Raw genomic sequence first — 27092 nt, forward strand, 5'->3', positions numbered from 1 at the left:
TTGCATTACAGTCATGTGAGATGGGTATTATCACCCCTATTTTACCAATGAAAAAATTGAGGTTCAGAGGCCCTAATTCAGAGTCAGAATTACTCACTGGTAGCCAAACATAACTTTGCTCTTAATCACTGTGCTGCATTATCTTTCTGGAATACTTCTTTTTTTTACATTAAAAAATAAATTTATTGTGATTTAAGTATTTTAAACAATGGGTTTATTTATAGTTACACTTCTCTTATCTGACATTATTGAGAAATGTGTTTCACATGAATCATTTTTTCCTATTCGATGAGTCATATCCCTTTTTATTTTGACTGTTTTCTGATGGAAATCTGTCTAAAAATTATATAATACATTCATCCACCGTCCCCAGCAGAAGATGATGAGCATGATTTACCCTGGTCTTGATGATTGAGAGCATCATTATGCACACCGGTCATACCCAGTCCAGTGGGTTTAGACATGATTACTTAAGAAGGCAGAGCTTGTGGGAGACCTTGGGTAATGAGAAGCCCTTACTTCTACTTCCCTTCTCTGTTTTGTGGACTCAGCTATTTGCTCATAGATCATTGTCTGCCTCTGAATATTTTGATTTCTGCTTCCATTACAAACTGTTTTCTTCCCTTTCTTATGTCAGACCATAGATCATTAGACAGTGCATTTAAGACCACTTTTTTTATGTTAAACTTTTTTTATTATGTCATTATATTATGTACTGTATGGTACATACAGTACAGCATTAGTTTTTGATGTAGTGTTCCATGATTCATTCATTGGGTGCATGTAACACCCAATGCTCATTGCAACACATGCTCTCCTTAATACCCATCACTGGGCTAATCCATCCTCCCACCCCACCCCCTCCTGAAACCCTCAGATTGTTTCCCGGAGTCCATAATCTCTCATGGTTCATCTCATCCTTTGATTTCTCCCCCCCCTTCAGTTTTCCCTTGCCTCCCCTAATGTCCTCCATGCTATTCCTTGTGTTCCACATATGACTGAAACCATATGATAATTGTCTTTCTCTGCTTGATTTATTTCACTTAGCATAATCCCCTCCAGTTCCATCCATGTCGATGCAAATGGTGGGTATTCATCCTTTCTGATGGCTGAGTAATATTCCATTATATATATGGACCACATCTTCTTTATCCATTCGTCTGTTGAAGGGCATCTCGGCTCCTTCCACAGTTTGGCTATTGTGAACATTGCTGCTATGAACATTGGGGTACATGTGGCCCTTCTTTTCACTGCATCTCTATCTTTGGGGTAAATATCCAGTAGTGCAATTGCTGGGTCATAGGGTAGCTCTATTTTTAACTTTTTGAGGAACCTCCATACTGTTTTCCAAAGTGGCTGTACCAACTTTCATTCCCACCAGCAGTGTAAGAGGGTTCCCCTTTCTCCACATCCTCTCCAACATTTGTTGTTTGTTTCCTGCCTTGTTCATTTTTTGCCATTCTAACTGGTGTAAGGTGGTATCTCAATGTGGTTTTGATTTGAATGTCCCTGATGGCTAATGATGTTGAACATTTTTTCATGTGTCTGTTAGCCATTTGTATGTCTTCATTAGAAAAGTGTCTGTTCATGTCTTCTGCCCATTTTTTGACTTGATTATTTGTCTTTTTGTGTGTTGAGTTTGAGAAGTCCTTTATAGATCTTGGATACCAACCCTTTATCTGTAATGTCATTTGCAAACATCTCCCATTCCATGGGTTTCCTCTTAGTTTTGTTGACTGTTTTCTTTGTTGTGCAAATGCTTTTTGTCTTGATGAAGCCCCAGCAGTTCATTTTTGCTTTTGTTTCACTTGCTTTTGGAGACATGTCATGAAAAAAGTTGCTGTGGCCAATGTTGAAGAGATTACTGCCTATGTTCTCCTCTAAGATTTTGATGGATTCCTGTCTCACATTGAGGTCTTTCATCCATTTAGAGTTTATCTTTGTGTATGGTGTAAGAGAATGGTCAAGTTTCATTCTTCTGTATATAGCTGCCCAGTTTTCCCAGCACCATTTATTGAAGAGACTTTTTTCCATTGGATTTTTTTTCCTTATTTGTCAAAGATTAGTTGACCATAGAATTGAGGGTCCACGTCTGGGCTCTCTATTCTGTTCCATTGATCTATGTGTCTGTTTTTGTGCCAGTACCATGCTTTCTTGGTGACCACAGCTTTGTAATATATAGCTCAAAGTCAGGCAGCGTGATGCCCCCAACTTGGTTTTTCTTTTTCAACATTTCCTTGGAGATTCAGGATCTTTTCTGGTTCCATACAAATTTTAGGATTGTTTGTTCCAGCTCTTTGAAAAATGCCAATGGTATTATGATAGGAATGGCATTGAAAGTATAGATTGCTCTGGGCAGCATAGACATTTTAACAATGTTTATTCTTCCAATCTATGAGCATATTTTTTCCATCTTTTTGTGTCTTCCTCAATTTCTTTCATAAGTGTTCTGTAGTCTCTAGAGTACAGATCCTTTGCATCTTTGGTTAGGTTTATTCCTAGGTATCTTATGTTTTTTGGTGCTATTGTAAATGGAATTGATTCCCTAATTTCTCTTTCTACAGTTACGTTGTTAGTGTGTAGAAAAGCAACTGATTTCCGTGCATTGATTTTGTATCCTGCCACATTACTGAATTGCTGTATGAGTTCTAGTAACTCTAGTAACAGGGTGGTGTCTTTTGGGTTTTCCGCATAAAGCATCATGTCATCTGCAAAGAGAGTTTGACTTCTCCTTTGCCAATTTGAATATCTTTTATTTCTTTTTGTTGTCTGATTGCTGAAGCTAGGACTTCTAATACTATGTTGAACAAGTAAGAGTGGGCATCCTTGTCATTTTCCTGATCTTAAGGGAAATGCTCACAGCTTTTCCCCATTGAGAATGATATTCACTGTGGGCTTTTCATAGATGGTTTTTATGAAATTGAGAAATGTTCCCACTATGCCTATACTCTGAAGAGTTTTAATCAGGAGAGGCTGCTGTATTTTGTCAAATGCTTTTTCTGCATCAGTTGAGAGAATCGTATGGTTCTTGTCCTTTCTTTTATTAATGTGATGTATCATGTTGATTGATTTATGAATGTTGAACCACCCTTGCAGTCCAGGAATAAATCCTACCTAGTTATGATGGATAATCCTTTTAATGTACTGTTGGAGCCTATTGGCTAGGATCTTGTTGAGAACTTTGGCATCCATATTCATCAGGGTTATTGATCTGTAATTCTCTTTTTTAAAGGGGTCTTTTCCTGGTTTTGGGATCAGGTAATGCTGGCCTCATAGAACGAGTCTGGAAGCTTTCCTTCTGTTTTTACTTTTTGAAACAGCTTCAGGAGAATAAATATTATTTCCTCTTTAAATGTTGGTATAATTCCCCTAGGAATCCATCTGGCCCTGGACTCTTGTTTTTTGGGAGGTTTTTGATCACTGCTTCAATTTCATTAGTGGTTATCGATCTTGTTAATTCTTTCAAAGAACCAGCTTCTAGTTTCGTTGATCTGCTCTCCTGTTTTTCTGGTTTCTATTTCATTGACCTCTACTCTAATCTTTATTATTTCTCTTCTCCTGTTTGACTTAGGTTTTATTTGCTGTTCTTTCTCCAGTTCCTTTAGGTATAAGGTTAGCTTGTGCATTTGGGATTTTTCTACTTTTTTGAGTGAGGCTTGGATGGCTATGGGTTTACCCCTTAGGACCACCAGTATCCCATAGGTTTTGGACCTTGTGTTTTCATTTTCATTGGTTTCCATGAATTGTTTAAGTTCTTTAATTTCCTGGTTGACCCAAACATTCCTTAGCGGGATGGTCTTTAGCTTCCAAGTGTTTGAATTTCTTCCAAATTTTTTCTTGTGATTGAGTTCCAGTTTCAAAGCATTGTGGTCTGAAAATATGCAGGGAATAATCTCAATCTTTTGGTATCGGTTGAGACCTGATTTGTGACCCAGTATGTGATCTATTCTGGAGAAAGTTCCATGTGCATTCAAGAAGAATGAGTATTCTGTTGTTTTAGGGTAGAATGTTCTGTATACATCTATGAAGTCCATCTGGTCCAGTGTGTCATTCAGTGCTCTTGTTTCTTTGTTGATCTTCTGCTTAGATGATCTGTCTATTGTTAAGAGTGGGGTGTTGAGGTCTCCTACTATTAAAATATTATTATCAATATGATTCTTTATTTTGGTTAACAGTTGGCTTATGTAGTTGGCTGTTCCCATGTTGGGGGCATAGATATTCACAATTGTTATCTTCTTGTTGGATAGACCCTTTAAGAATGGTATTAGTGTCCCTCTGTATCTCTTACTACAGTCTTTAGCTTAAAATCTAATTTGTCTGATATGAGAATTGCTACCCCAGCTTTCTTTTGAGGTGTTGGCATGAAAAATGGCTTTCCATCCCCTCACTTTCAGTCTGGATGTATCTTTAGGTTCAAAATGAGTCTTTTGTAGACAGCATATGAAAGGGTCATGTCTTTTTATCCAGTCTGCAACCCTGTGGTGTTTCACAGAAGCATTTAGGCTATTCACATTGAGAGTGATTATTGAAAGATATGATTTTAGTGCCATCATGTTGCCTATGAAGTCCCCGTTTCTATAGATTGTCTCTGTAAATTTCTGGTCTATACTACTTGGGTTCTTCTTTTCTAGAACCCCCCTTAATATTTCTTGCTGGGCCAGGTTGGTGGTCACTTATTCTTTCAGTTTCCGCTGGTCCTGGAAGCTCCTTGTCTATCCATTCTGAATGACAGCCTTGCTGGATAACATATCCTTGGCTGCACGTTCTTCTCATTTGATACCCTGAATATGTCTTGCCAGCCCTTTCTGGCTTGCCAGGTCTCTGTGGACAGGTCTGACATTATTCTGATGTTCCTCCCTCTGTATGTAAGAAATCTCTTCCCCCTAGCTGCTTTCAGGATTGTTTCCTTGGATCTAAGATTTGCTAGTTTTAGTATTGTATGTCAAGGCGTTGATCTGTTCTCTTTGATCTTGGGAGGGGTCCTCTTTGACTCTTGGACACGAATGCTTGTTTCCTTCCCCAGATTAGGGAAGTTCTCAGCTATGATTTGTTCGAATATATCTTCTGGACCTCTATCTCTCTCCACCCTCTCAGGGATCCCATTAATTCTGACACTGCAACATTTCATGGCGTTATTAATCTCTCTCAGTCTGATCTCTTGGGCTTTAAACTGTTCTTCCCAGGTCTCCTCAGTTTCTTTCTTTTCTATCCTCTTATCTTCTAGCTCACTCATTAGTTCTTCTGCCTCGTGTACCCTGGCAGTCAGAGTATCCAGTTTAGACTGCATTTCATTCCTAGCATTTTTAAGTTCGGCCTGATTAGATCTCATTTTGGCCCTTTGAGATTCTATATTGTCACTAATATTTTTCTCAAGCCTAGATATTGACTTCATAATTGTTACTCTGAAGTCTGTCTCTGACATCTTTCTTATATCCATATCCATTAGGTCTGTGGCAGAGGCCATAGTCTCTGGTTCTTTTCTTTGTTGGGGGTTCCGCCTCTTAGTCATTCTGTTGGGGGGCTGGGGTGGTTGAGGGAATGTAGAGTGCAAAGTATTAACCACGACCCAAGCAAGATGCACCTGTTTTGTAGGGACCCTAGGGTTGTCATCCTCTTGTTCTTCCAACCTGTCTTCTAGGAGAGGGGCCTGCCATGCTGTTACTCAGGCAACCCTGCTTGGTCAGAGTTGCCCTCCCCCCTGTGGGAGGGGGGTGGGCTCAGTGAAAACTGGTTTTTTTTGAGCTTTTGTTCTCTGGAGGCTTTTCCTGGTGGCATTCCGGGTCTCTTCTGAGAGTCAGAGCAGAAGTGACCACACTGAAGCCTCTGTCCCAGAACTGAGAAATCACAGTTCTGCTCTTCACTGAGCTCTCTAGGACACACAGTCTCCGTTTCTGTCTGCTCTTCTAAAAACCGCAGCCTTCCCTGGTTGTGCACCCCACAGCAACTCTCCCAGAAGTCGATCCCAGGGCTGGGCACATCTCTGCGCTTTATGCTTCTAAAGCCACAAGCCACCCCTGATCCATGCATATACACCCGCAGCTCCTGGATCCTGTCTGGGGGCTGGACTAATGTCCTTTCCCCACCGCTACTGGTCTGCAAGTCTGTGCCTGGTCCCCAGTGCAGGACGCTTTTGCGCTCCAGTGTTATATCACCTTCCTGGCGCCAGCTTATGGGGCTCCCTTCCCCTTCTGTTTATCTTCCAATATCTGCCTGCAGAATCACTGCTCCACCCTTCCTACCTCAAGACAGGTGGTGTTTAACTGCTTGTAGAGATCTATATATATATATATTCTTACATCTCAGGCTGATTTCGTTGTTCGGAATGGTTTGGTAGATATCCAGCTAAATTCAGGGGATTGGTTGAAATAGGCTCCGCTACTTCTCTGCCATCTTCCATCCTCTCCCCATATAAGACTGCTTTTGAGTCTGGAACCTGATCATCCTTGGTCTGACAGGTATCTCATGAGGACAAAATATTACCTCTTAGGAATAGTCTTTAAAGAGCAATACACTATGGTAATATACTTTGGTGAGCAATCCCAGTTTTCCTATGAAGGGGGGTGTAATTAAAATCCAGTCCTTTTCATTCTTTTGATAATAGCTTTTAATTTTTTAGATACCCATTTGCATGATGTTTAGTTATATGTCTTTACTAGGTTTATAACCTGCTTCTGAGGTTAAAAAAAGTCAAATACTGGGGCACCTGGGTGGCACAGCGGTTAAGCGTCTGCCTTCGGCTCAGGGCGTGATCCCGGCGTTATGGGATCGAGCCCCACATCAGGCTCCTCTGCTATGAGCCTGCTTCTTCCTCTCCCACTCCCCCTGCTTGTGTTCCCTCTCTCGCTGGCTGTCTCTATCTGTCAAATAAATAAATAAAATCTTAAAAAAAATAAAAAGTAAATTAAAAAAAAGTCAAATACTAGGATGGCTATAGTCATATTATTAAGCAATTTTCTAATTTGATGTCTTGTTTGAACATTATCTAATTAGATTCCTTACAAATGTGTTCAATAGTGTAACACAGTCTATACATTTATGATTACTCTATAAAACAATTCTATTAAAACAGTTAACATACATATTAAATTATGCCGTATTGAAATGTGGTGCTGTATGGTAGAATAAGCAGTGTTTTTTGGATACTTGTATTCTAGTTCCAGCTTTCCTTCTAGCCAGCTATGAAACCTTGGACAATTTCCAAATGTTTCCTTAAACATATGTTAACAACAATTTCCTCACCTATAAAGTAGGGGACTATATTACCTCTAAGATCCTTTTCAGGTCTAAAATTATTTGGTTCTGTGATTTAATTTGTACTGTATGTTTCTTTATTTAGCAGATATCACACATAAGATCAAATGCTTGGTTCTCTGATAAAAACAGATTACCATTAATGGTCTTGGATTACCAAAGGAAGGCTTACTTATATTAGACTATTACTATTAAAAACACATTTTTAAAAAACAAGATTTTGAAGTAAGATAAAAATGGTTTCTCCACAATATCCGTAACAATAGTGTTCAGTGATGTAGATAGTGTACTGTTTTCTTTGTCTATCATTCTAAAGTACTAAGTAAGAGTCTAAGGAAACAATGTAGTTCATTTCTCATTTGGTAACAGTACAAATGGTTGTCCTATTTAGATGGCATTGCTCACAACATAGTCTTAGAATGAGCCTTTCAATTATAAGACTAACCTAACATTAGTTAAATACTTTTTTTTTATTCACTTAAGGTAAATAAATTCTGGGGATATAATGTATGGCATAGTAACTAAAATTAACAGTACTTTATCATATATTTAAAAGTTGCTAAGAGAGGGGCGCCTGGGTGGCACAGCGGTTAAGCGTCTGCCTTCGGCTCAGGGTGTGATCCCGGCGTTCTGGGATCGAGCCCCATATCAGGCTCCTGCTACGAGCCTGCTTCTTCCTCTCCCACTCCCCCTGCTTGTGTTCCCTCTCTCGCTGGCTGTCTCTATCTCTGTCGAATAAATAAATAAAATCTTTAAAAAAAAAAAAAGTTGCTAAGAGAGTAAATCTTAAAAGTTCTCATCACAGGGAAAAAAAATGTGTAACTATGTGAGCCGATGGATGGTAACTAAATTTATTGTGGTAATCATTTCACCATATATACATACATCAAATCATTATGTTGTACATGTACAGCTAATACAATGTTATCTGTCAATTACATCTCAGTAAAACTGGAAACAAAAAAAGGTAATGGTACAAGGAAAAAAGTTATAGGGAGAAGATATTAAAGATATAAAACACACAGATTGTTCTGTAAACTTCTGTTTATTATCAATAACTGTTATCAAATGATGTTTTGATTCCATTGCTTCACCTGGAATTAGTTCAGCTGCCTCTCCCAGGTGTTCTAAGCAATACCTTTTACATGTTGGGAATAAGTATGAAAGGTAGCTGAAGGACATATAAAACTCTGGAGTACATCATTGAAGATCACAATGAAAACTTCGAAGTTTTCCTTATATAGAAAACAAAAGAAAGGATCCAGAATGTTACAGTTCTCTTTATTTAATAGAGAATACTACTCATAAGAAAAGGACAAGGTATGGTTTTGGTGTGTGAGTGGAGTGAGGAGATGAGAAAAAAATCTAAAACACATGCCACGGGCCAGGAAAAGATATTTTGATATTGCTCAGAAGAGTATTTTATTGTTTTGGAGCAAGGAAATATATTAGGTTAAAAATCATTTCACATTTTGAAGCACCTGACTGGCTCAGTCAGTATAGCATCGAACTCTTGATCTCAGAGTCTTCTTCTCAAGGTCATAAGTTCAAGCCCCACACTGGGCATGGAGCCTACTTTAAAAAAATAAAATAAAACACTTAAAATACTCATTTCACATTTTAACATTGCTGTATGCTTGTTACAATAGATGGTGTCTTGGAAGTATTATTGGCATGATTTTTCTGCATAAAATTATAGTGTTTTAAAATCAGTAGTATCTTAGATTCAATGAAATTTGGTGATAAGTTCATAAAATTTATTTAGAGAGTTTTAAAAATACAATTGTGATTATATATGCTTAGAGATATTTTTTATTACAATAGTAAAGTAGTGGATTTAGGAGGCCATGTTGTAGTCGAGAAGACAAATGTTTTTAATGGGTCAATTCTGGTGGCGTGTATGCTGACTAGCGTTCGGGAGAGATGAGCCAGCACACAGGTGGAGGGGTAGAAGATCCAGCTGGCGACTCAGTACAGCGTTAACCCCTGGTGGTTCCCGTTCGTAGGACTAAATACACACATTGCTCCCAGTTACAAGACTTCTTCATCCCAAAAGCGTAGGTGAAGTTTCGGAGGAGTTAGAATAAAGAACAAAAAGAGTAATTATATGTGGAAAGGCTTGAGTGAAGTATAAAAAGGCAGCATGCTCAAGAGTACCTAGTACATCTCTCCTTGTCCTTTTTCCCTGCAAGTGTGGCTAAGACATATGAGACAGTGAAAATCAATCACGTGCTTGTGAACCCACGCATTGGTATTATCTCTCAAATTCCTAAGTCAATACTTTTTTCATCTGTCATATGTTCTTGAGAATGTAGGTTGACCTCGCATATATGTGTATGTGTGTAAACATATATACGTTCAGTGTTTACGTGTATTTGCATACGTATATCCCAGAATGTTATATAGTCTTGCAAGTTGCTTAGTTTTCATGAACTTCAATTTTATCACCTTAAAATAAAGATAATTGGAGTTATCTCATAGGTTGATTATGGGGATAGACTATAGGGTTTCAAGCTCTTGATACAATGCCCAACCCATCGTAGGCATTCAACAAATGACATTATAGTTAAGCACAGATGTTTTCAAGTTACATCAATTTAAGCAGCAAGTTTGGAAGTTTCTTTATAGTGTATAAACTTTATAAAGTACATAACTTTATATGAAGCATATAAACACATTATACACACCATAGGACCCAGCAATTCCATTCCTTAGTATTTACCTAAAAGAAATGAAGGAATTGTTCCACAAAATTACCTATATGCTGTTGTTTATAGGAACTTTATTAATAATTGCCCCACACTGGAAACAACCCCCAAATGTCCACCAACTGGCGAATGGATATATAGATTTTGGTATATCTCTATGATGGAATACTACTCAGTGACATAAAAGAATGAACCATTGATAAATGTAATATTCGGGATTCAGTTTTCTTCTGGGACTGGTGGGATGGAGTACTGTTTTTGAACAACCTGGATTATGTTTACCTGAGGTGGTGGGGAATGAACTTCATCCTAGCCACCAGGACTGAACACGATCACTGTGGCAGAGGGTAAGGGTATTTCCCCAAAACAGAAATGCTGTCCGGATGAACATATATCTGATAAAGGAAAGCCAGGAAGTTTATAACAGCTTCAAACATAGTCAACAGGGCCTAGGCATAAGATTAGACATTTGGATTGCTATGAAGCCACACCAGATCTTCATAGCCAATTAAATGTGAGATGTGAGAAGGTCAGTATTACCTGAAGCACAGAAATTTAAGTAAAATTCTCATGTTCCCATTTTTATTGCAGAAATGTCTTAGGCAAAAATCTTCATTATGGCCTTTTCCTACCAGAACATTGTTGGTTTTGTTTTTTGGTTTTGGAGGGGGTTTTTTGGTTTTGTTTTTATTTGTCTTTGCAAAAGTATCAGGTTAAAAAAAATGCAAGATAATCATCTAAAGTACTTAGCATTCTCATATATTTAGCAAACTCTTTATCACCTGTCCAGTATTTGATATTCCTTAAATACATGCAACAGGATGTTCGACATTTTATAAGTTCAATGTGATATGTCCTTTTTTGTGTGAATCTTTTTGGCCATTAGTCACTGTGGGTATCTGTGTCTTCCACGTTACCATTTCAATCACATTTTATAGTTTACTGAAAATTGGCAAAGTTGTCTATTTTTGACATAAAGAACCAGCCACCTATTAAATGCTTTTTATAATTTTTGAGAATGTTTTATCTATAATTCTAGAATGTAACATGTTAAAGCAAGCACTCAAACATCTTAAATTTAATGAAGAAGTAACTCTTTGTTAGGTTTGCTAGCCCAGATAGAGAACAAATTATTTAATTTAGTTCCTAAAGTTATATACAAAGACCTGAATTGTTACATTGTTTTTATTATTCTCCATTATTAAAATAGAAAAGTGGCATTGTCCTGCGTTCACTTACATTACACTAATTAGTTTTCCTGTGGTCAGGGTTTCACAGTTTGTCTTATGACCTTATTCTTATGCAAGAAAATAATCCCAGTAAAATCATATGAGTTCAGCAAAATTAGTGAACTTCTGTCTCCAAACTCAATCACTTTTTAATTATTGCCATTAGTGTAGTTTGTGAGGTGTTTGATAACAATTTGTTCTGTGTTACCTTTCAGATACCACTTAAAGTGAAAGACAGTCTTTTCATGCAAATCAAATTTCAAGGAAACAAAACTGAAATCTGACTTACCAGTACCATATTTTAAAAGTTTCGTTGAAAACTTTTTGGCTATGCCTGAAACCCAATGGGAAAGATGGTTGGAAGTTGGCAATTCTTTTAAAACTACGACTTTGAACTCTGTCAAAAAACTGATTACAGGGGCGCCTGGGTGGCTCAGTCGAAGCGCCTGCCTTCGGCCCAGGGTGTGATCCCGGCGTTTTGGGATCGAGCCCCACATCAGTCTTCTCTGCTGGGAGCCTGCTTCTTCCTCTCCCACTCCCCCTGCTTGTGTTCCCTCTCTCGCTGGCTGTCTCTCTCTCTATCAAATAAATAAATAAAATCTTAAAAAAAAAAAAACTGATTACAGTCCCTTTAAAATTTGAATACTATAGGCAGAGAGGAACAATAACATCCTTTGGATAAAATACCTCTAACATTCAAGATTGTTGTCTACTCCCTTTAGAGATTTTTGTCCTGCAGAAAAGGAATCGAAAAGGTTAAGTCCTATCTGTAAGAATCAGGTTATAGTCTTGTGTATTTTTTTCACATTAAATATCAAAGATAGCTTAACAACATATTTAGAATTTTCTGGGTTTTACTATTAATAAAGTTAAAAGAAAACCTAGTGTGATCAGGCAGTGGAGCCACATTAAGTTTGTAAGTGAAACACCCATTGTGCTTATCTTGACTCTAGATATTGCTCTGAACCCATGTTCCACATTCTGAATTCTGTGTATAAAGTTAAACATTGCAGAAGGGCATATATCTGATGGTACAGATGAATAAGGTTGAGGTTGAGTAATGAGCGAACTTGGTAAATTTAATATGTTCTTGTCTTCAATATGTCTGTTATTAATATAATTTGATTATTTTGTGGGAAATTATGAGACACTACTGAAAATACTGATAGATTTTAAAACTACCACAAATTTAAGGCTCCTATTTATACTATAATACTGTATTCTAACATACCAAAACTAATATTAAATTTCTTAAAATATTAATTCCTTACAGGCAAAGTTGTTGGCCATGCAACAAGCCAGAGAGACTGCAATTCAACAATACAAAAAACTAGAAGAAGAAATCCAAACACTTCGAGTTTACTACAGGTAAAATTCTTTTTAACCTGGGCATGAATAAATGTTGTTGGCCTGGCCCTATTGAACTATTTGCTCATCTAAATGCCACCTCTGAAATGATATATATATTTTTAAAACAGTGCATGAATAGCAGTAATAACAGCCTTTCACCAATTATAATATAATATGAGAAGTTTATAAAGGAATGCCACTGAAGGATTTTTAGCACTTATTTAATTTATGCTCCAAGAGTAGTTGTGAAATTAATTCAGTAGGTCACACTGGCATTTTTTAATGAAAAGAAATAGAATAGGAAATGTCAGCATGCATCTCCTATGTATAGTAAGGGCAGTTATTGTTTTGTGTTACTTTCAGTTTTGTGTTGTGTGAGAGAGAGTTAAGATTGTGTATTGGGTTATGTGTAAATATATATATTTGCACAATGGGTCATGGTAAAAAAAAAAAAAAAAGGTTTGAAAAATGTTGTACAGTGTCCTGGATGTTCTCTGATACTTACTAAGATTAGAAAACCCTCAAGTCTGAAGTGTAAGAATTCACTAACTTGGGCTGTGAATTATTGAAAGATTTTCTTTTAATTTTGCCCGTTCTCAGAATAATGTTGTTAAGTGCAAAAAATGCAATTCAATGAAAATCAGTTTTACTGAAATAGTTATGAAAGTATTATGTCATGATATATTACTATATTCGCACATCATTATTAATACATTAAATTAGTATGTTTAACAGCAAGTCTATTAACTATAATTTCAAAGTACTGATGACTGTAAATGGTATTTTTGGGATAAATGCAAACCCTAAAATGCGATATGAAAACACCAGTGGTTCCTATGGGTGCAAATTCTCAAGAAGCACTAAACAGTACTACTATAGTTTGTTGCCTATGTTCATAATTATAAGAAATGCTATATTTACATGAGAGTGAAAAATAAAGATGAATTTTTTTTTCTCATCCCAGGAATGCCTACGTTAGAGCAATGTTACTGGCATATTGTAGTTAGTTATTGTTATGAGTTGCATTGTGTTCCTCAAAAAAGATATGTTGAAGTCCTTGCCCCTGGAATCTCAGAATGTGACTGTATTTGGAAATAAGGCCTTTGGAGAGGCAACCAAGCAAAGTTAGGTCATTAGCATGAGCTCTAACCTAATATGACTGATGTTCTATAACAAGGAGAAATTTGGACACAGAGACACACACATAGAGGAAGGCTATCTAAAGACACAGGGAGAAGACAACTTTGTGCCTGACATCCACACCGCCAAGTAATGCCAAAGATTGGCAGCAACAGTAAACTGTAGAAGAGGCCTGGGAGGATTCTCACCTATACCCATCAAAGAGCATAACCCAGCGGACACCTTGATTTTGGACTTGCAGTTTCCAGAACTGTAAGACAGTAAGTTTCTGTTTTCAGCCTCCCAGTGTGTGGTAGCCTTAGGAATTAATGCAGTTATAAAATATTAAGTATGCTTGATTGATGACTGCCTGGGGAATCATTTGTCTGCAGTTAGAAACAATGTCTATATGTGATCTTGTGGGTAAGCAGAAACCTGATGATTAATGAAGACATCCCAGCCTTTCACCCCCTTTTTTTTTCCTTTGTAACTATAGAGTGGGTATGACAATCTTTCCTCCATACTCTACACCAATGAATTCTCAACTACAGCTGTGCATTAGAATCACCTGAGGAGCCTCTAAAAATCCTAATCCCCATCTCCTCCCAGGCCGATTCCATCAGTCTCTCGAGGTAGGACTAGGTTGTCAGTGTGTTTTAAGCTCCCTAGAAATTCCCTTATGTATCCGAGTTTGAGGGATGCTGCTTTACAAGCACATTTTGGGTAGCTGCATCAAATTAGGGTCTCTTCTTGGTAGAAGAATAGAGGCATTTATTAAACCCTCTACTAGGACTTATGAATATTGCGTGATTTGTGCCTTTGGATATTGCAGTGCGGTACAAAGGAGCTTCACACTATTGGTAAGGGAGAGTTTTCATGGAACCTTCTCCTGCCATCCTTGTGGGATAGGACAAGTGCTTGTTGATATAGTGACGGTGTCCAAGAATTCTGAGAGGCATATAATCTTACATGAACTGACATTTTTTTCTTGAAAAACAAACCTTGATGTCAGTTCCTAATGCTCCTTCTTTTTGCTGAATTGCAGATTACTGAAAAATTTTTGAAAATTGTAAAGCTAAAATTCTTGTTTTCCTAAGACTTTTTTAATCTACATGAATAGAGCAGAGTTAAACAATCTCTTCTAGATAAAGGGCTAACAATTGTTGGTTCGAAGATATGCTTCACATGTACCCCTCTCACTGCTACTCTAAAAAAAAAAAAAAAAAAAAAAAAAAAGCTAGTAGTGTGGTAAAGCTACTGGGATTTGCCAAGGTAGCCCTGCCTTTTGTGACTTATATAAATGAACCTCTCCAAGACCATTTCCTTTTTGTGGAATTAGAATTATAACAGCTATGTCATACAGTTAAGTATGTACAGTTGTTACCACAGTATTTAGCTTATTAGTGCTCAACCAATGTTAAGATAAATTTACTTTTACATGACAAAGTCAGTGAGGTAGGAGTAGAATCAAAATGGCTGCCACTGAAGCCAAAGAGAGAGAGCTATCTATTTAAAAAAAAAAAAAAAAAAAAAAAGGTCATCCAATGCTAAATGGGTAAGGAAGATAAGGACCAAAAAAGTGTCCTTTTTTATTTGAAATTAGTTGGTCATTAGTAACTTCCACAGAAGTAGTTTAATAAAACATTAGATACAGAAACCAGTTTTCTGTGAATTAAAGAGTGATTAGAGGTCAAGAAGCATAGTAATTTGCACAATAGAGTGATCCTTGAAGAAACTTGAATAAGAAGGATGTTAATGATAGTTGAGAAGAAAGGCAGATAGGTTAAGGACTTTTGTTTTTTGTTTTTGAAAAATGGCAGATACTTGAGCCTGTTTATGACTAATTGGAAAGAGCCAATGGAGAGAATTGTTATGGATGGAACAGGATTCCTATAGAAATAGGAAGAGGTGGAATTTAGAATCTGCAGAAGCGTTTGCCTTGAACAGGAAGATGGTCACCGTGTGCTCACAGACAGGACTGAAGGAGACAAGAATAACTGTGAAATAGAAACAAATTTCAGCTCACAATTAAGAGTTTCATTTTTTTTCTGTAAAGTGAGGGTGATTGTGGGCTTCAAAAGTGCAGAGGTCATGAGGCTTTGAAAGGGAATGGGAAAAAGTAGCTCCTGAAGGGAATGGGAAAGAGAACTGAATAAGGACAAGAAGAACAAGACAAGCAGTCCTGAAGAGCCAGCTGGGCATAGATGGTACCTATGAGTATGAGTTCTAGTTTGTACAGTTGCATAACTTAACACATTTACCTATCTTGTATAGTAGCACGGAAGGCAAAGGATTGAAATGATCCAGGATTACAAGTTTGCAGGACTGAAATGATGGAGAGGAGAGTGGTTGAAAGTAAACTAGAAAAAAGTTGTTGAAACGAAGAATGATAGTCTAAGCTAAACAGAACAGGAAATAAAACTGAAAGAGCATGTATACCGAGAGAAAAAGGAGGAATTAAGAAACCCTAAATCTTGAGATCAAAGAGCAAACATAGTGGGAATAAGAAAATTCAAGAGCTAAAAGGATCAGAGGTTGTAGGCAGAAAGTGGAATTTTGCTGTTTAAGATCTCAGAGGTGAAGCACTCAGACTGAGCATTGACAATATTAAAAGCATTGCCTTAGAAGTAGATGAAATTGAGAGGAGGAAGGGGTCACTAGATATGAAGAAGTAAAAGATTTATGAAACTAAGGTATTGAATACCCATTTGGATATTATCTGAAAATATTGGGTACTCACTGTAAGCCCATAATAGCAAACGACCTAAAAATAGATAGATAAAAGTTACATGTTGAAATAAACAGCCATATGTATCAAAGGAAGAAACCTGTACGGTGTGTGACGCGCAGGAAAATGTGTGTGTCTAGGAGCAAAGTTGTGTCCTTTAAGAAGATCAACATTTCTATCAAAACAAAAAGGTACAGAGAACTTTCATGCGTTGTTGATGGGGATATAAAATGATGCATCTGCTGTGGAAAACAGTTTGGCAGTTCCTCAAAATTAGACATGGAATTCCCACATGATCCAGCAATTCCACACGTAGGTATATACCCTAAAAGAATTTAAAGCAAGGACTCAAACAGATACTTGCATACCAACGTCCATACGGTATTGTTCAAATTAGCCAAAAGGTGAAAACAAAACAAGCCAAGTGCCCATCAACGGATAAATGCAAAAACAAAATGTGTTATTTACATACAATGGAATATTATTCAGCCATAAAAAGAAGTGAAATTCTGATACATGGTACAACATGAGTAAATGCATTATGCTAAGTAGAATAAACCAGAGAGAAAAGATAAATATTGTATATTTAAACTTCTAAGATTGTCTATGAGGTATCTAGAATAGGCAAATTCATAGAGACAGAAAGTAGAATAGAGTTACCACTGGCTGTGGGAAGGGGGCGATGGGGAGTTGCCAGGGGCTGGGGGAGGAGGGAATGGGGAGTTATGGTTTAATATGTACAGAGTTTCTGTTTGGGATGGTGAAAAAGTTCTGGAAATGGATAATGGTAATGATTACGCAACATTGTGAATGTAGTTCGTATCACTGAATTGTACACTTAAAAATGGTTAAAATGGTAAGTTTTATGTTATCATACCACGGCTTTTTTTAAATGTACAAAGGGCATTCTGTGAGGATATACAGAAATTTATTTATTTAAAATTTATTTAAATCTAAATTTATTTAAAATAGGATAGGGGAAAAACCCCTGGTTCATAGGACTCTGGGAAAGGAGAGGCAATTACAAAAAGAACAAAGCTGAAATTTCATGGGAGCTCACATTCTGATTTAATTGATTCAAATGAAAGTAAACAGTATTTCTTACTCGAATAGATGGTGGTTACAAATCCATACATGAAACACAACTAGTATTCATAGAGATATGTTTTTTTCTCACTTTCCTATGTTATAGAGGATAGGATAAATTTCCATTTTTATGTGAAGAAAATCAAGAATAATTCTGTAATTTGTGTGTGTGTGTCTGAGTATGTGTAAAGAACTCCTAGATAATAAATTTTGTGTAGCAAAGTTTAAGAAAAAATATAATTTCAGTTATTCAAGTCAGTTTTACACACACGTTATCATGTCAAACAAAGCTATTCACCGATAATTAAGAAAACATAAGCTAGGAAAAATAAAGGAATAGGACAGTAAGCTAGGGTTAGGAGCAAGTCAGTATACAGCTTGTATGTATATACCATGAAACAGCAAAAGAATGAGTAAACGTCAAGAATAAGTCAGGGGGCGCCTGGGTGGCACAGCGGTTGGGCGTCTGCCTTCGGCTCAGGGCGTGATCCCGGCGTTATGGGATCGAGCCCCACATCAGGCTCTTCTGCTATGAGCCTGCTTCTTCCTCTCCCACTCCCCCTGCTTGTGTTCCCTCTCTTGCTGGCTGTCTCTATCTCTGGTCTAAAAAAAAAAAAAAATCTTTAAAAAAAAAAAAAAAAAGAATAAGTCTGGCTCTCAGCTTTCCAACAGCCAAAGCCAGGGAGGACGTATGATCAGTTATTAGTTTTAGGGGCAGATTAAAATATGCTGATGACTTTCATTCTACCTTGCCTTTACTTCTGCCAGTTAGTGATAATGACCGTATTCTCTTTAAATTCTTTTCCAAAAATAATTTTCTTTTGCTGTGTTATGTGCACCAAGAACTACTGTTAATATAACCGTTCCATTTCCCTGTATGGAAATAAGGGAAATGGAACTATATTTTTCTGAGCTTCTCTCTTCTGTTTTCATTTTAGTTTGAGAAGATTTTTGAGTACTAAGAAGAGAACTGTTGGCCTTTGGTTTCCTTTGGCAGAGTTAGGGACAGAGGCAATGAAGTAGATGGGTAGGGACACTAAACTTAACCATCATAACTGACAGCTCCTTCACATTAAAGCAGAAGGGATAACAAGAGAGGAATAGCAACAGGAAGATTTAGAATAAGTTTCACTTATTACAGAAGTGCTTTTAGTAAAGTATTACTACCTCCTCATTGCTGTGCTAAATGTTAAATTCATTTGCAACAGCTTCATTAGTTTCAATCTAAGCAGCTTCATCAGGGAATGATCTTAAACTTGCAAGGGTTAGATTTGTATTTAGTAATGATTTTTTTCCTGTTACTGTAAACCTGTAGTGCTGCATTCCTAAGTTCAGGAGGCATAATAATAACAACCTCTTTCTAATCGAGAGAATGCCTCAGTTTCAGTGTTTGCTGATCTTGTAGTGCTTCCTTATATTTCCTTTTGCTTAAAAAAAGTGTAAATTTAAGTGTGTAGATAACAATTAGATCCTGTTGTTTCGTGCCAGTAAACTAGGATTCAGTATTTATAATAACAGCAGTTTATGTTTTAAGTTTGTATTATATTTTGTGTGATTTCATGTGGGAAGTTGTGATGCCTTTCAGAACGTGGTAAATTTCACATTTTAGACCAAAAATATTGAATAGAATGCTTCATATTTTAAGGTAGTATGTTTCCAATGATTGTACTAGTATTTTTTAATCATAGAAATCTTTTCTTAATAGAATACTTACATGTTTGACATTGTGAAAACTGGACTAAACATGAGCCATACTAACTGGTTTGTAATATACATTCCAGAGTTGTAGAGGCCATAATATAGAGCCCATGTAAAATATATTGAAAAAGAGAATGAAATTCTTAATTTTTTCTACATTCTTTTTCTAAATTTTATTTAGTATGAGTCTTTTGCTTCTTAGTTATATTTTTTTCTCTGTGTATATGCTATCCTTAGCAATCAAAAGCATATCAAAAGCATTGCTGTCACTAAGAGCTGGTGTTTTGTTTTGTTTTGTTTGTTTCTTTAATGGAGGTGATAGGTTTTCCTTGAACCGTATGTTCTCTCAGTTAGAACTGTGTGCTGATAAGACAGTTGGCAGTGACTAGGGCATGCAGGCTCTAGCCAGGGAGCAACATTTTTCTCAATGCAATCCCTCAATGAGAGGGGTTGAACACTTGATTCTAAACTCATTCATTTAGTGTTCAAATCAATTGTGCTAATTGGACTGCCCAATGACATAAAAAAATTTGTTACATACGTGTTTTTGATAAGAATTAACTACCCGCAAAGCTGTGTTATGGCACCATACTGCTAAAGCAGTAATAAAAAGAGCAAAAGAAAACCCAAATTCTTCCATCTTTGACATTAATCAGATTTTTTTTTTTAAACATAGGCAAACCCCAAACTTTCTGTATTTCAGTTTCTTTAACTTTGACACTAGGGGCTTTTTATAGTTAGCTTTAACATTTTGTGAAATTTGTCACCCTTTCATGTGAGGTAGATTAAATTCTTGTTTAGTGATGTTTATTTATTTATTTATTTATTTATTTATTTAGAATCAAGAACTGTTGAGGTGCCTGGCTGGCTCAGTCAGTAGAGCATACAATTCTTGATCTCAGGGTTGTGAGTTCAAGCCCCATGTTGGGTACAGAGATTACTTAAAAATAAAATCTTAAAAAGAAAAAATAGAACTGTCTTCTTATACTATTAAGTTGCACCTATTTTCAGGGTCTTTTTAATGCACAGTTGGCTTCACCTTTACTATTCGAACACCATATATATTTTTTGGTGGCTCTGGAATGCAAAACAAAAAGAAAAATTAAAACGAAGTTTGAAAAACAAAAAAATTAAGGTTTGCATTTTCTGTATGTCCAGTGATTTGGAATATAGTTATTAAAGATTATTTCCTTTCTCCTCTCAAATTATAAAAGGTAACATTTAATAAGTTATTTCTGAATGTCAGTTACTTCACCTGTGAACAGATATCTGACCCACTTACTATGAAAATCAATGAGATAATATATTTGGAATTTTTTTTTGAAAACTGTAAAGCACTGTGCAAGGAAATAAATTGTTTATTGATAAAATTAGTTTAAAAGTTTTGCCTTATTCAGATTAAGGCAACTATTAAACTAGTGAAAGGCAATTTCTACTGAAATACTTTATGCTTCTATGACTTTGTTTCCAGAAGGCTGTTTTTTTGCATTGTCTGTTTTCACTCTTTGCTGGGCCTTATTCTAACAGTAAGTTAAAAAGCAAAACTAAAATTCATCATGTAGAGTTATACTGTTCTTTGTTTTTCAATCAAATGACCCTTCCTCCTCTTTTAAGAGCATTTAACAAAATATTTTGTCATTTAATCATTGTGTTTAGCAAGAGGCCCAGAGTTAAAATGGGCTTTCTCCTAGTATTTGCCATCTATTAACATTATATCTATTAGCTTAAGAAAATTTTAATTTTAGATTTTATTAGATAAAACAGTAGTGTGTCCCTCGAACTTGCACAGAATCACCACCATTATTGACTCCATAGTTGCCTCATGCATAGGTGATCTTTCATTTGTGTCCCTTTTCACAATTGTAATCAGTGGCCGAATTTTACTACACTTTTCCTTGTAGTGTCTGTTACTTTTGCCTTCTTATTTCCCACAGTTCCTACCTCAGATCAGGCTTGTACAATCTCCAGGCTTTTCCTTCCTACTTCATCTACTTGTCTCCATTCCTTACTCCTCTTAAAATTCCTGAAACATTATTTTCAACCTCTCACTCAGGCATTAGCACTATTTAATGATACCACATTAGCTATCCAATAAATTCCAAACTCTTTAACCTGACATTCATAAAACCTTGTTATTTCTGCCACCTCTATGTCTGAATTATTATTTCACCCATCATCTTTTTGCCTGCTGATTTCATTCCTAGCAGTGTCACTGGTGCCAGTACACTGCCTCACACATAGTAGGAACCCAATAAATATTTGTTGTACTGAACTGACTATTTTTTGCACTACCAAAATGAACCGTTCACTATTTCCTGGACACACCCCACAAGTCCCCACTCCAGTGCTTTCCCATATGCCCCCTATTCCTCCTGGAATACTCCATCTCTGCCTATCACCTTCTTATTGAGCCTTCGGAATACAATTTAAATACCAACTATTCCATTAATCTTTTTATTATCTTCTCAACCAGAAATGATCTCATTCTACCTAAAAATTAACTACTGTAGTTCTTCATAATTGCTGTCTCACAATATGTACCTCATGCTTACCTATAAAATAGCTGTATGACTCTTTCTCTTAATTCGTCTACCAGGGCTGCTATTCTTTATATACACCCAGGCCTTCAGTAAATATTTGCCAAACAAATGAATAAACAATGAAATTTAACACTAGATTGAAAGTTTCTTCAGATGAAACATTTCTTCAGAATAGTTGTGTGTGTACAATGCATACAATAAGAATTCAATGATGAATAAAATGATTGGAAATAGTATGGACCTAGTCCAACGTCTTGCTTAGTCATCTGCAAGGGTGTGGGGCAAAACAGGGTCTCCGTGTAACAGAGTATGTCATCTGCCAACAAAGCTTATTTTTTCCCAGGCCAACAGTGTTCAAATTTGAAAAATGTTATTAGAAATATTTGTTTGGATTTTACTTTTTTTGGAAATTTAGAATTAATTCAAGAAGCAATATTATCATATATCAACATCGTATGTCATGTTCATTCTAATATTGTTTCTTACAGTGAAAAAACAATTTAGAATCTTTCCTGTGGATGTTTTGTTTAGTCAGCACCTTATTTAAAAATATTAAGTTAATTGTCAAAATAAAAACTGGAAGATTTGCCACCATGGGACCCTTATGATTATATCATGGTGTGTGTATTAGTCAGGGTTCTCCAGAGCAAAAGAACCAAGACACTGTGTACATACATGGAGAGAGATTAATTTTAAGGAATTCGCATGCATTTGTAGAAGGTGACCAGTCTAAAATATGCAAGGTAAGCCCGCTGGCTGGAGAACCAGGGAAGAGTTGATTTTGCTGTCATGAGTCCAAAGATCCAGAATTCCTTCTTCCTCAGGGGAAGCTCTTTCTTTCTCTTAAAGCCTTCAACTGATTGGACGAGCTTCCCCCCCACCCATATTATGAAGAGTAATCTGCTTTCCTCAAAGTCTACTGATCTAAATAGTAATCATACCTAAAAAATACCTTTATGGCAACATATAGACTGAGGTTTGAACAAATATCTGGGTACTAGAGCCTAGCCAACTTGACAAAGTTAACCATCACACCTGTGCATTTCAACAATCAGCTGGGGCTAAGTAGAAGCTATTTTCTCTAAAAAGAACACGTGCTATTTCACCATATTTCCCCTCCTGCCTACTTCATGCATTTCAGATCATCTGCCTCATTCATATGGGCATATAATTTGGACCCCAGATGTAGGTTGTGATCTTATTTATAAAAGGAGTATTTGTACACATATTACAAATGCACTGGCCTTTGGCTGCCTCTCTAACCTCGTTTATTAACATGTTTCTACTCTTGCTTTAGCTACACTAGTTCCCTTATTATTGTAAACCTTCTAAGAATACTGCCATCTCAGAGCCTTGACTTTTTTTTTTACTTTGCTTTGAGTGATCTGCCCTCCAAATGTCACAAGTCTGCTTCTTCACTTTGTTCAACTCTCTGTTTAAATGTACCTGACCAGGGCACCTGGGTGGCTCAGTTGGTTAAGCGACTGCCCTTGGCCCATGGATGCATGGGTCACTCCCAGGATGGAGTACTGCTTCGCACTCCCTGCTCAGCAAGGAGTCTGCTTCTCCCTCTGACCCTCCCCCCTCTCGTGCTCTCTCTCTCTCTCATTCTCTCTCTCAAATAAATAGATAAAATCTTTAAAAAATAATAATAAATGTACCTGACCATCTAAAATAGCCTACCTCCTCTCTGCATCACTCCATTACCCTCCTTTATTTTTCTTTATAGTAGACAATCACAAATGACCCTATACTCTATTTGTGGATTGTCTTCTAGAAATTAAATTCTGTAGGGACAGGGATTTTTTGTGCTTACCACTGTATCTTACACCTGAATCAGTCCTCAGCATATCTTTAATAGTCAGTAGAAGTTTTCTGAACATATGTATATATGCTTAAACATTGTGCTACGTCAGAAACTTAACAGTATGTTAGCCGGGGAATGGGACTAAGTGTAACAGATTTATTATCTGTTAAGTGTGAGAGGAGGAAATTTTACATTGCATTTCATACCCTAATAAAGTATTTGAAGTTTTTATGAGTATGCATTACTTTTGTATAAAGTGAATTTGATTTTAAAAAATACCATTATCCATAACCTGAACAATTTAAATTTGATGCCTAGAAATAAATAACCATCTCTAAAAAATAGATCTGTAATGCCCACATATGTACGTGTATGTGATAGGAAAGTTCATTTTCTTTAATAGATGTTATTAGTATTGTGCTTTACAAAAAGATAAGATACATAAGGGAATGAAAATCCAAGTCACATCCATTATGAATTTATTATGAATCTACATTATGGAATACATTTCTATAAATGATAACCTCACTTATGTTTTAAGTTTGCCAAATATTTCAAACTATTTTTCAAGTACTTTACATTGCAGAAATTCAAGCACTTTTAAAAATAAAATGTTAAAAAATTACCGACTTTAAAAAATATATTAACAGAAACATTCTCTTGCCACTTGGTAGCAGCAGGGGCCCATGGCAGGTTAATAAGGAAAAGGGTGCCTTTTCAAAAAAAAAAATCCAATGCTATGAGTATTAGCTATGGCCAGAAATGACAGTGAAAGGAGAGAATTCCTTCCTATTTCAAGAGACTTCATTGAGTACAATTAGATTTAATTTAGCATATTTGAATTATAAATGTTTTTCTCTTTCCTTTCTATACATGACATATATGTTATTAATTCTTTAAAAGATACCTTAAAGGATACTCTTAATGCTTTGAAGGATACTTTTAAAGGATACTTTAACAGTTTTATTAAATCTTAACTAGTTTAAAATATTTGACAAATGGAAATATTAGCTAATAATTGAAAGCCTTTCTTCAGGAACATTCTCCTTCATTAACCATGAAAACAATGAATAACGATTTGTTAACCTATAGAACAAGATATAATAAGCTGAGATCTTTGAGCTACTCTTGATTTCTAATGCCACTGTTGTCCTAAAAGGCTAGGTAAATATTGACTGAGGATGATGATGATCCCACAGTATTTTTAAGACTGTATGGCACTGGCAGTACAGGCCGATATCCGGGACTTAACATTGTCGTTTTGCCCTGGGTCCCTTCCATCTGGGCTTATCCCAAAAGGACAAATGTTTACCTGCAGTTAGGCATTTAAATGTGTAAATATTCCAGTCTTAATCATATACAAGTAGCTCAAGTTTTCACTCTTTAAATCACAGACTAGTTTTTCTCTGAAGTTTAAATTGGTGTTCCAAAAGTTTGCAAAGGTCCAAATAGGCTTACTTGAATGTTTTTCCCATAATTCCAAACAAATTGTATTATAAGATCAGGTCAATATAAAAATATTTTGTTACTCTTATAGTTCCAAACCCAAGATGTTTATGAAACGTGCGAGTTTATTATTATAGTTTACTATTCTGCTTAGTTGTTAAGTTGTAAATGTTGTACAGGGGCGCCTGGGTGGCACAGCGGTTAAGCGTCTGCCTTCGGCTCAGGGCGTGATCCCAGCGTTATGGGATCGAGCCCCACATCAGGCTCTTCTGCTATGAGCCTGCTTCTTCCTCTCCCACTCCCCCTGCTTGTGTTCCCTCTCTCGCTGGCTGTCTCTATCTCTGTCGAATAAATAAAAAATAAAATCTTTAAAAAAAAATAAATAAATAAAAAATAAATGTTGTACAGTATATCTTTTTCCTTGGGCTTAGAAGGGTTTTATTTTATGACTGTCATTATTCTATTAATATACTTCCAGTCACTTCCCAAATAACTGCTTCTGATTAGATCAGAAATAAACAATATTTGCTACTACCTGAAAGAATCAAGAAATTCAAAAGCCTAAGGATTTTCTTTAGTTTTGTTTATTCGACATGATTGATCTAATAAATATTGTAATGTACATTAATCCATGGAAAGTTTCGTTGTCCTATCAGGCTAGGTCAGCTGTTCTAAAAAAAGAGCTGAAAATTTTCTGAAACCTCGATTATATGAAAGAATGTGAAAATTGAGATTTTGTTCTAGAACATTGAACATACTACACCATTGGCTCGTAATTGAGCTATATTAAGTTTTCTGATTTTGTTTGGTTTGATTTCCCTTTTTTTAATTTGTTTTGTTGTATATGATTCAGAATTGAAATAACCATTTATCTAGTTTTTCTACTCTGTTACCTGAAAACTAAAGTGAAACGAAGAAGTATTATTAGTTGTTTGTGTCCTGACATGATTTTTAACAGCTACTTCTTTTTTATTTATAATTAGTAACATGATGAAAAGGTGACAAATAGACTTGAGTTATAATTCATATGAAGAAAACTTCATTTATTTTTAAATCTGATTTAATTGGATCTTTGTTTATTGTTTTATTTGTTAAATGTTTATTTTGCATTCTTTTTTTTTTTTTGGTACGATACGATGTTTTAATTCGGAGCTGACATTGCAGTAAGACAGATGGTTATAGATTCTGACTAAGTGACCTTTGACAGGTAATTAACCTGTCTGAGCCTCAATTTCCTGACCTGTAAAATTGGAATTGTAATATTACCTGCCTCATATTATTTTTGAGAAAAATCAAATGAAATAATGCATGCCAAATGCTTTGTACAGTTGCTGGGTACAGGCTTAGGTGTTTAATAAATATGAACCATTGTTATTATAATCCCTCTGCTGAGTTTATATTGAGTTGTCATTCACTTTTCTTTGAAATTCTGTTAATACATTTCTTCTCTTTTCTTTTCTTTTTTTTTTTTTTACTATTTTTGGCTCAAAATACAATATTGTGACTGCAATATGAAATTGTTTGATTTTTCTTAAGAACAAGTTTTCACTGGAATTAGAGGTCTTGTTTTTTTCTTGTGGGATACTTTAAAAAAATACTTAGTCAAAATGATGTGCTTGAACTTAGATTTGGCTCTTTTTTTATGAACAGTTTATTTTCGGGAGTTATTTCTTTACACAGGGACATTTTAATGGTCAGAAATCTATTGAGAATTAGAAAATTAATAATTTTTCTTTTTTATTCTACCTTATTAAAAATATTTTTGGAGTTCACATTCAAAATATACCATTTCTCCCAATGTTTTCTATTAAAAAATCTACCCCAGGGGCACCTGGGCAGCTAAGTCGGGTGTATGCCCTTGGCTCAGGTCATGATCTCGGGATCCTGGCATGGAGCCCCATATCGGGCCCCCTGCTTGTCAGGGAGCCTGCTTCTCCCTCTCACTCTCTCTCTGTCTCTCAACTAAAATCTTTAAGAAATAATAATAATAAAAATTTTTAAAAATCTACCCCAGAAAATAATAAATATGTAATTTTAAGGCTATTTTTCTAATTCTTTTATCTTGGAGTTTGATACATACGTTATCTTCTTTAATCCCATCTACATCCTTGTGAGATATTATCCCTTTTT

At 36.0% G+C, this 27092-nt stretch overlaps 1 protein-coding gene across 1 annotated transcript in view; it reads left to right on the forward strand.

Moving 5' to 3' along the window:
• Window positions 1-27092, forward strand: part of MIPOL1 (mirror-image polydactyly 1) — a 310557-nt gene that overhangs the window by 198450 nt on the left and 85015 nt on the right. The window contains exon 10 of the mRNA XM_034648675.1: window positions 12462-12556. Within this exon, the coding sequence (XP_034504566.1) occupies window positions 12462-12556 (95 nt within the window). The remainder of the gene's footprint in view (window positions 1-12461; window positions 12557-27092) is intronic.

This window comes from Ailuropoda melanoleuca, chromosome 20, assembly GCF_002007445.2.
Source record: "Ailuropoda melanoleuca isolate Jingjing chromosome 20, ASM200744v2, whole genome shotgun sequence".
Lineage (NCBI taxonomy): Eukaryota > Metazoa > Chordata > Mammalia > Carnivora > Ursidae > Ailuropoda > Ailuropoda melanoleuca.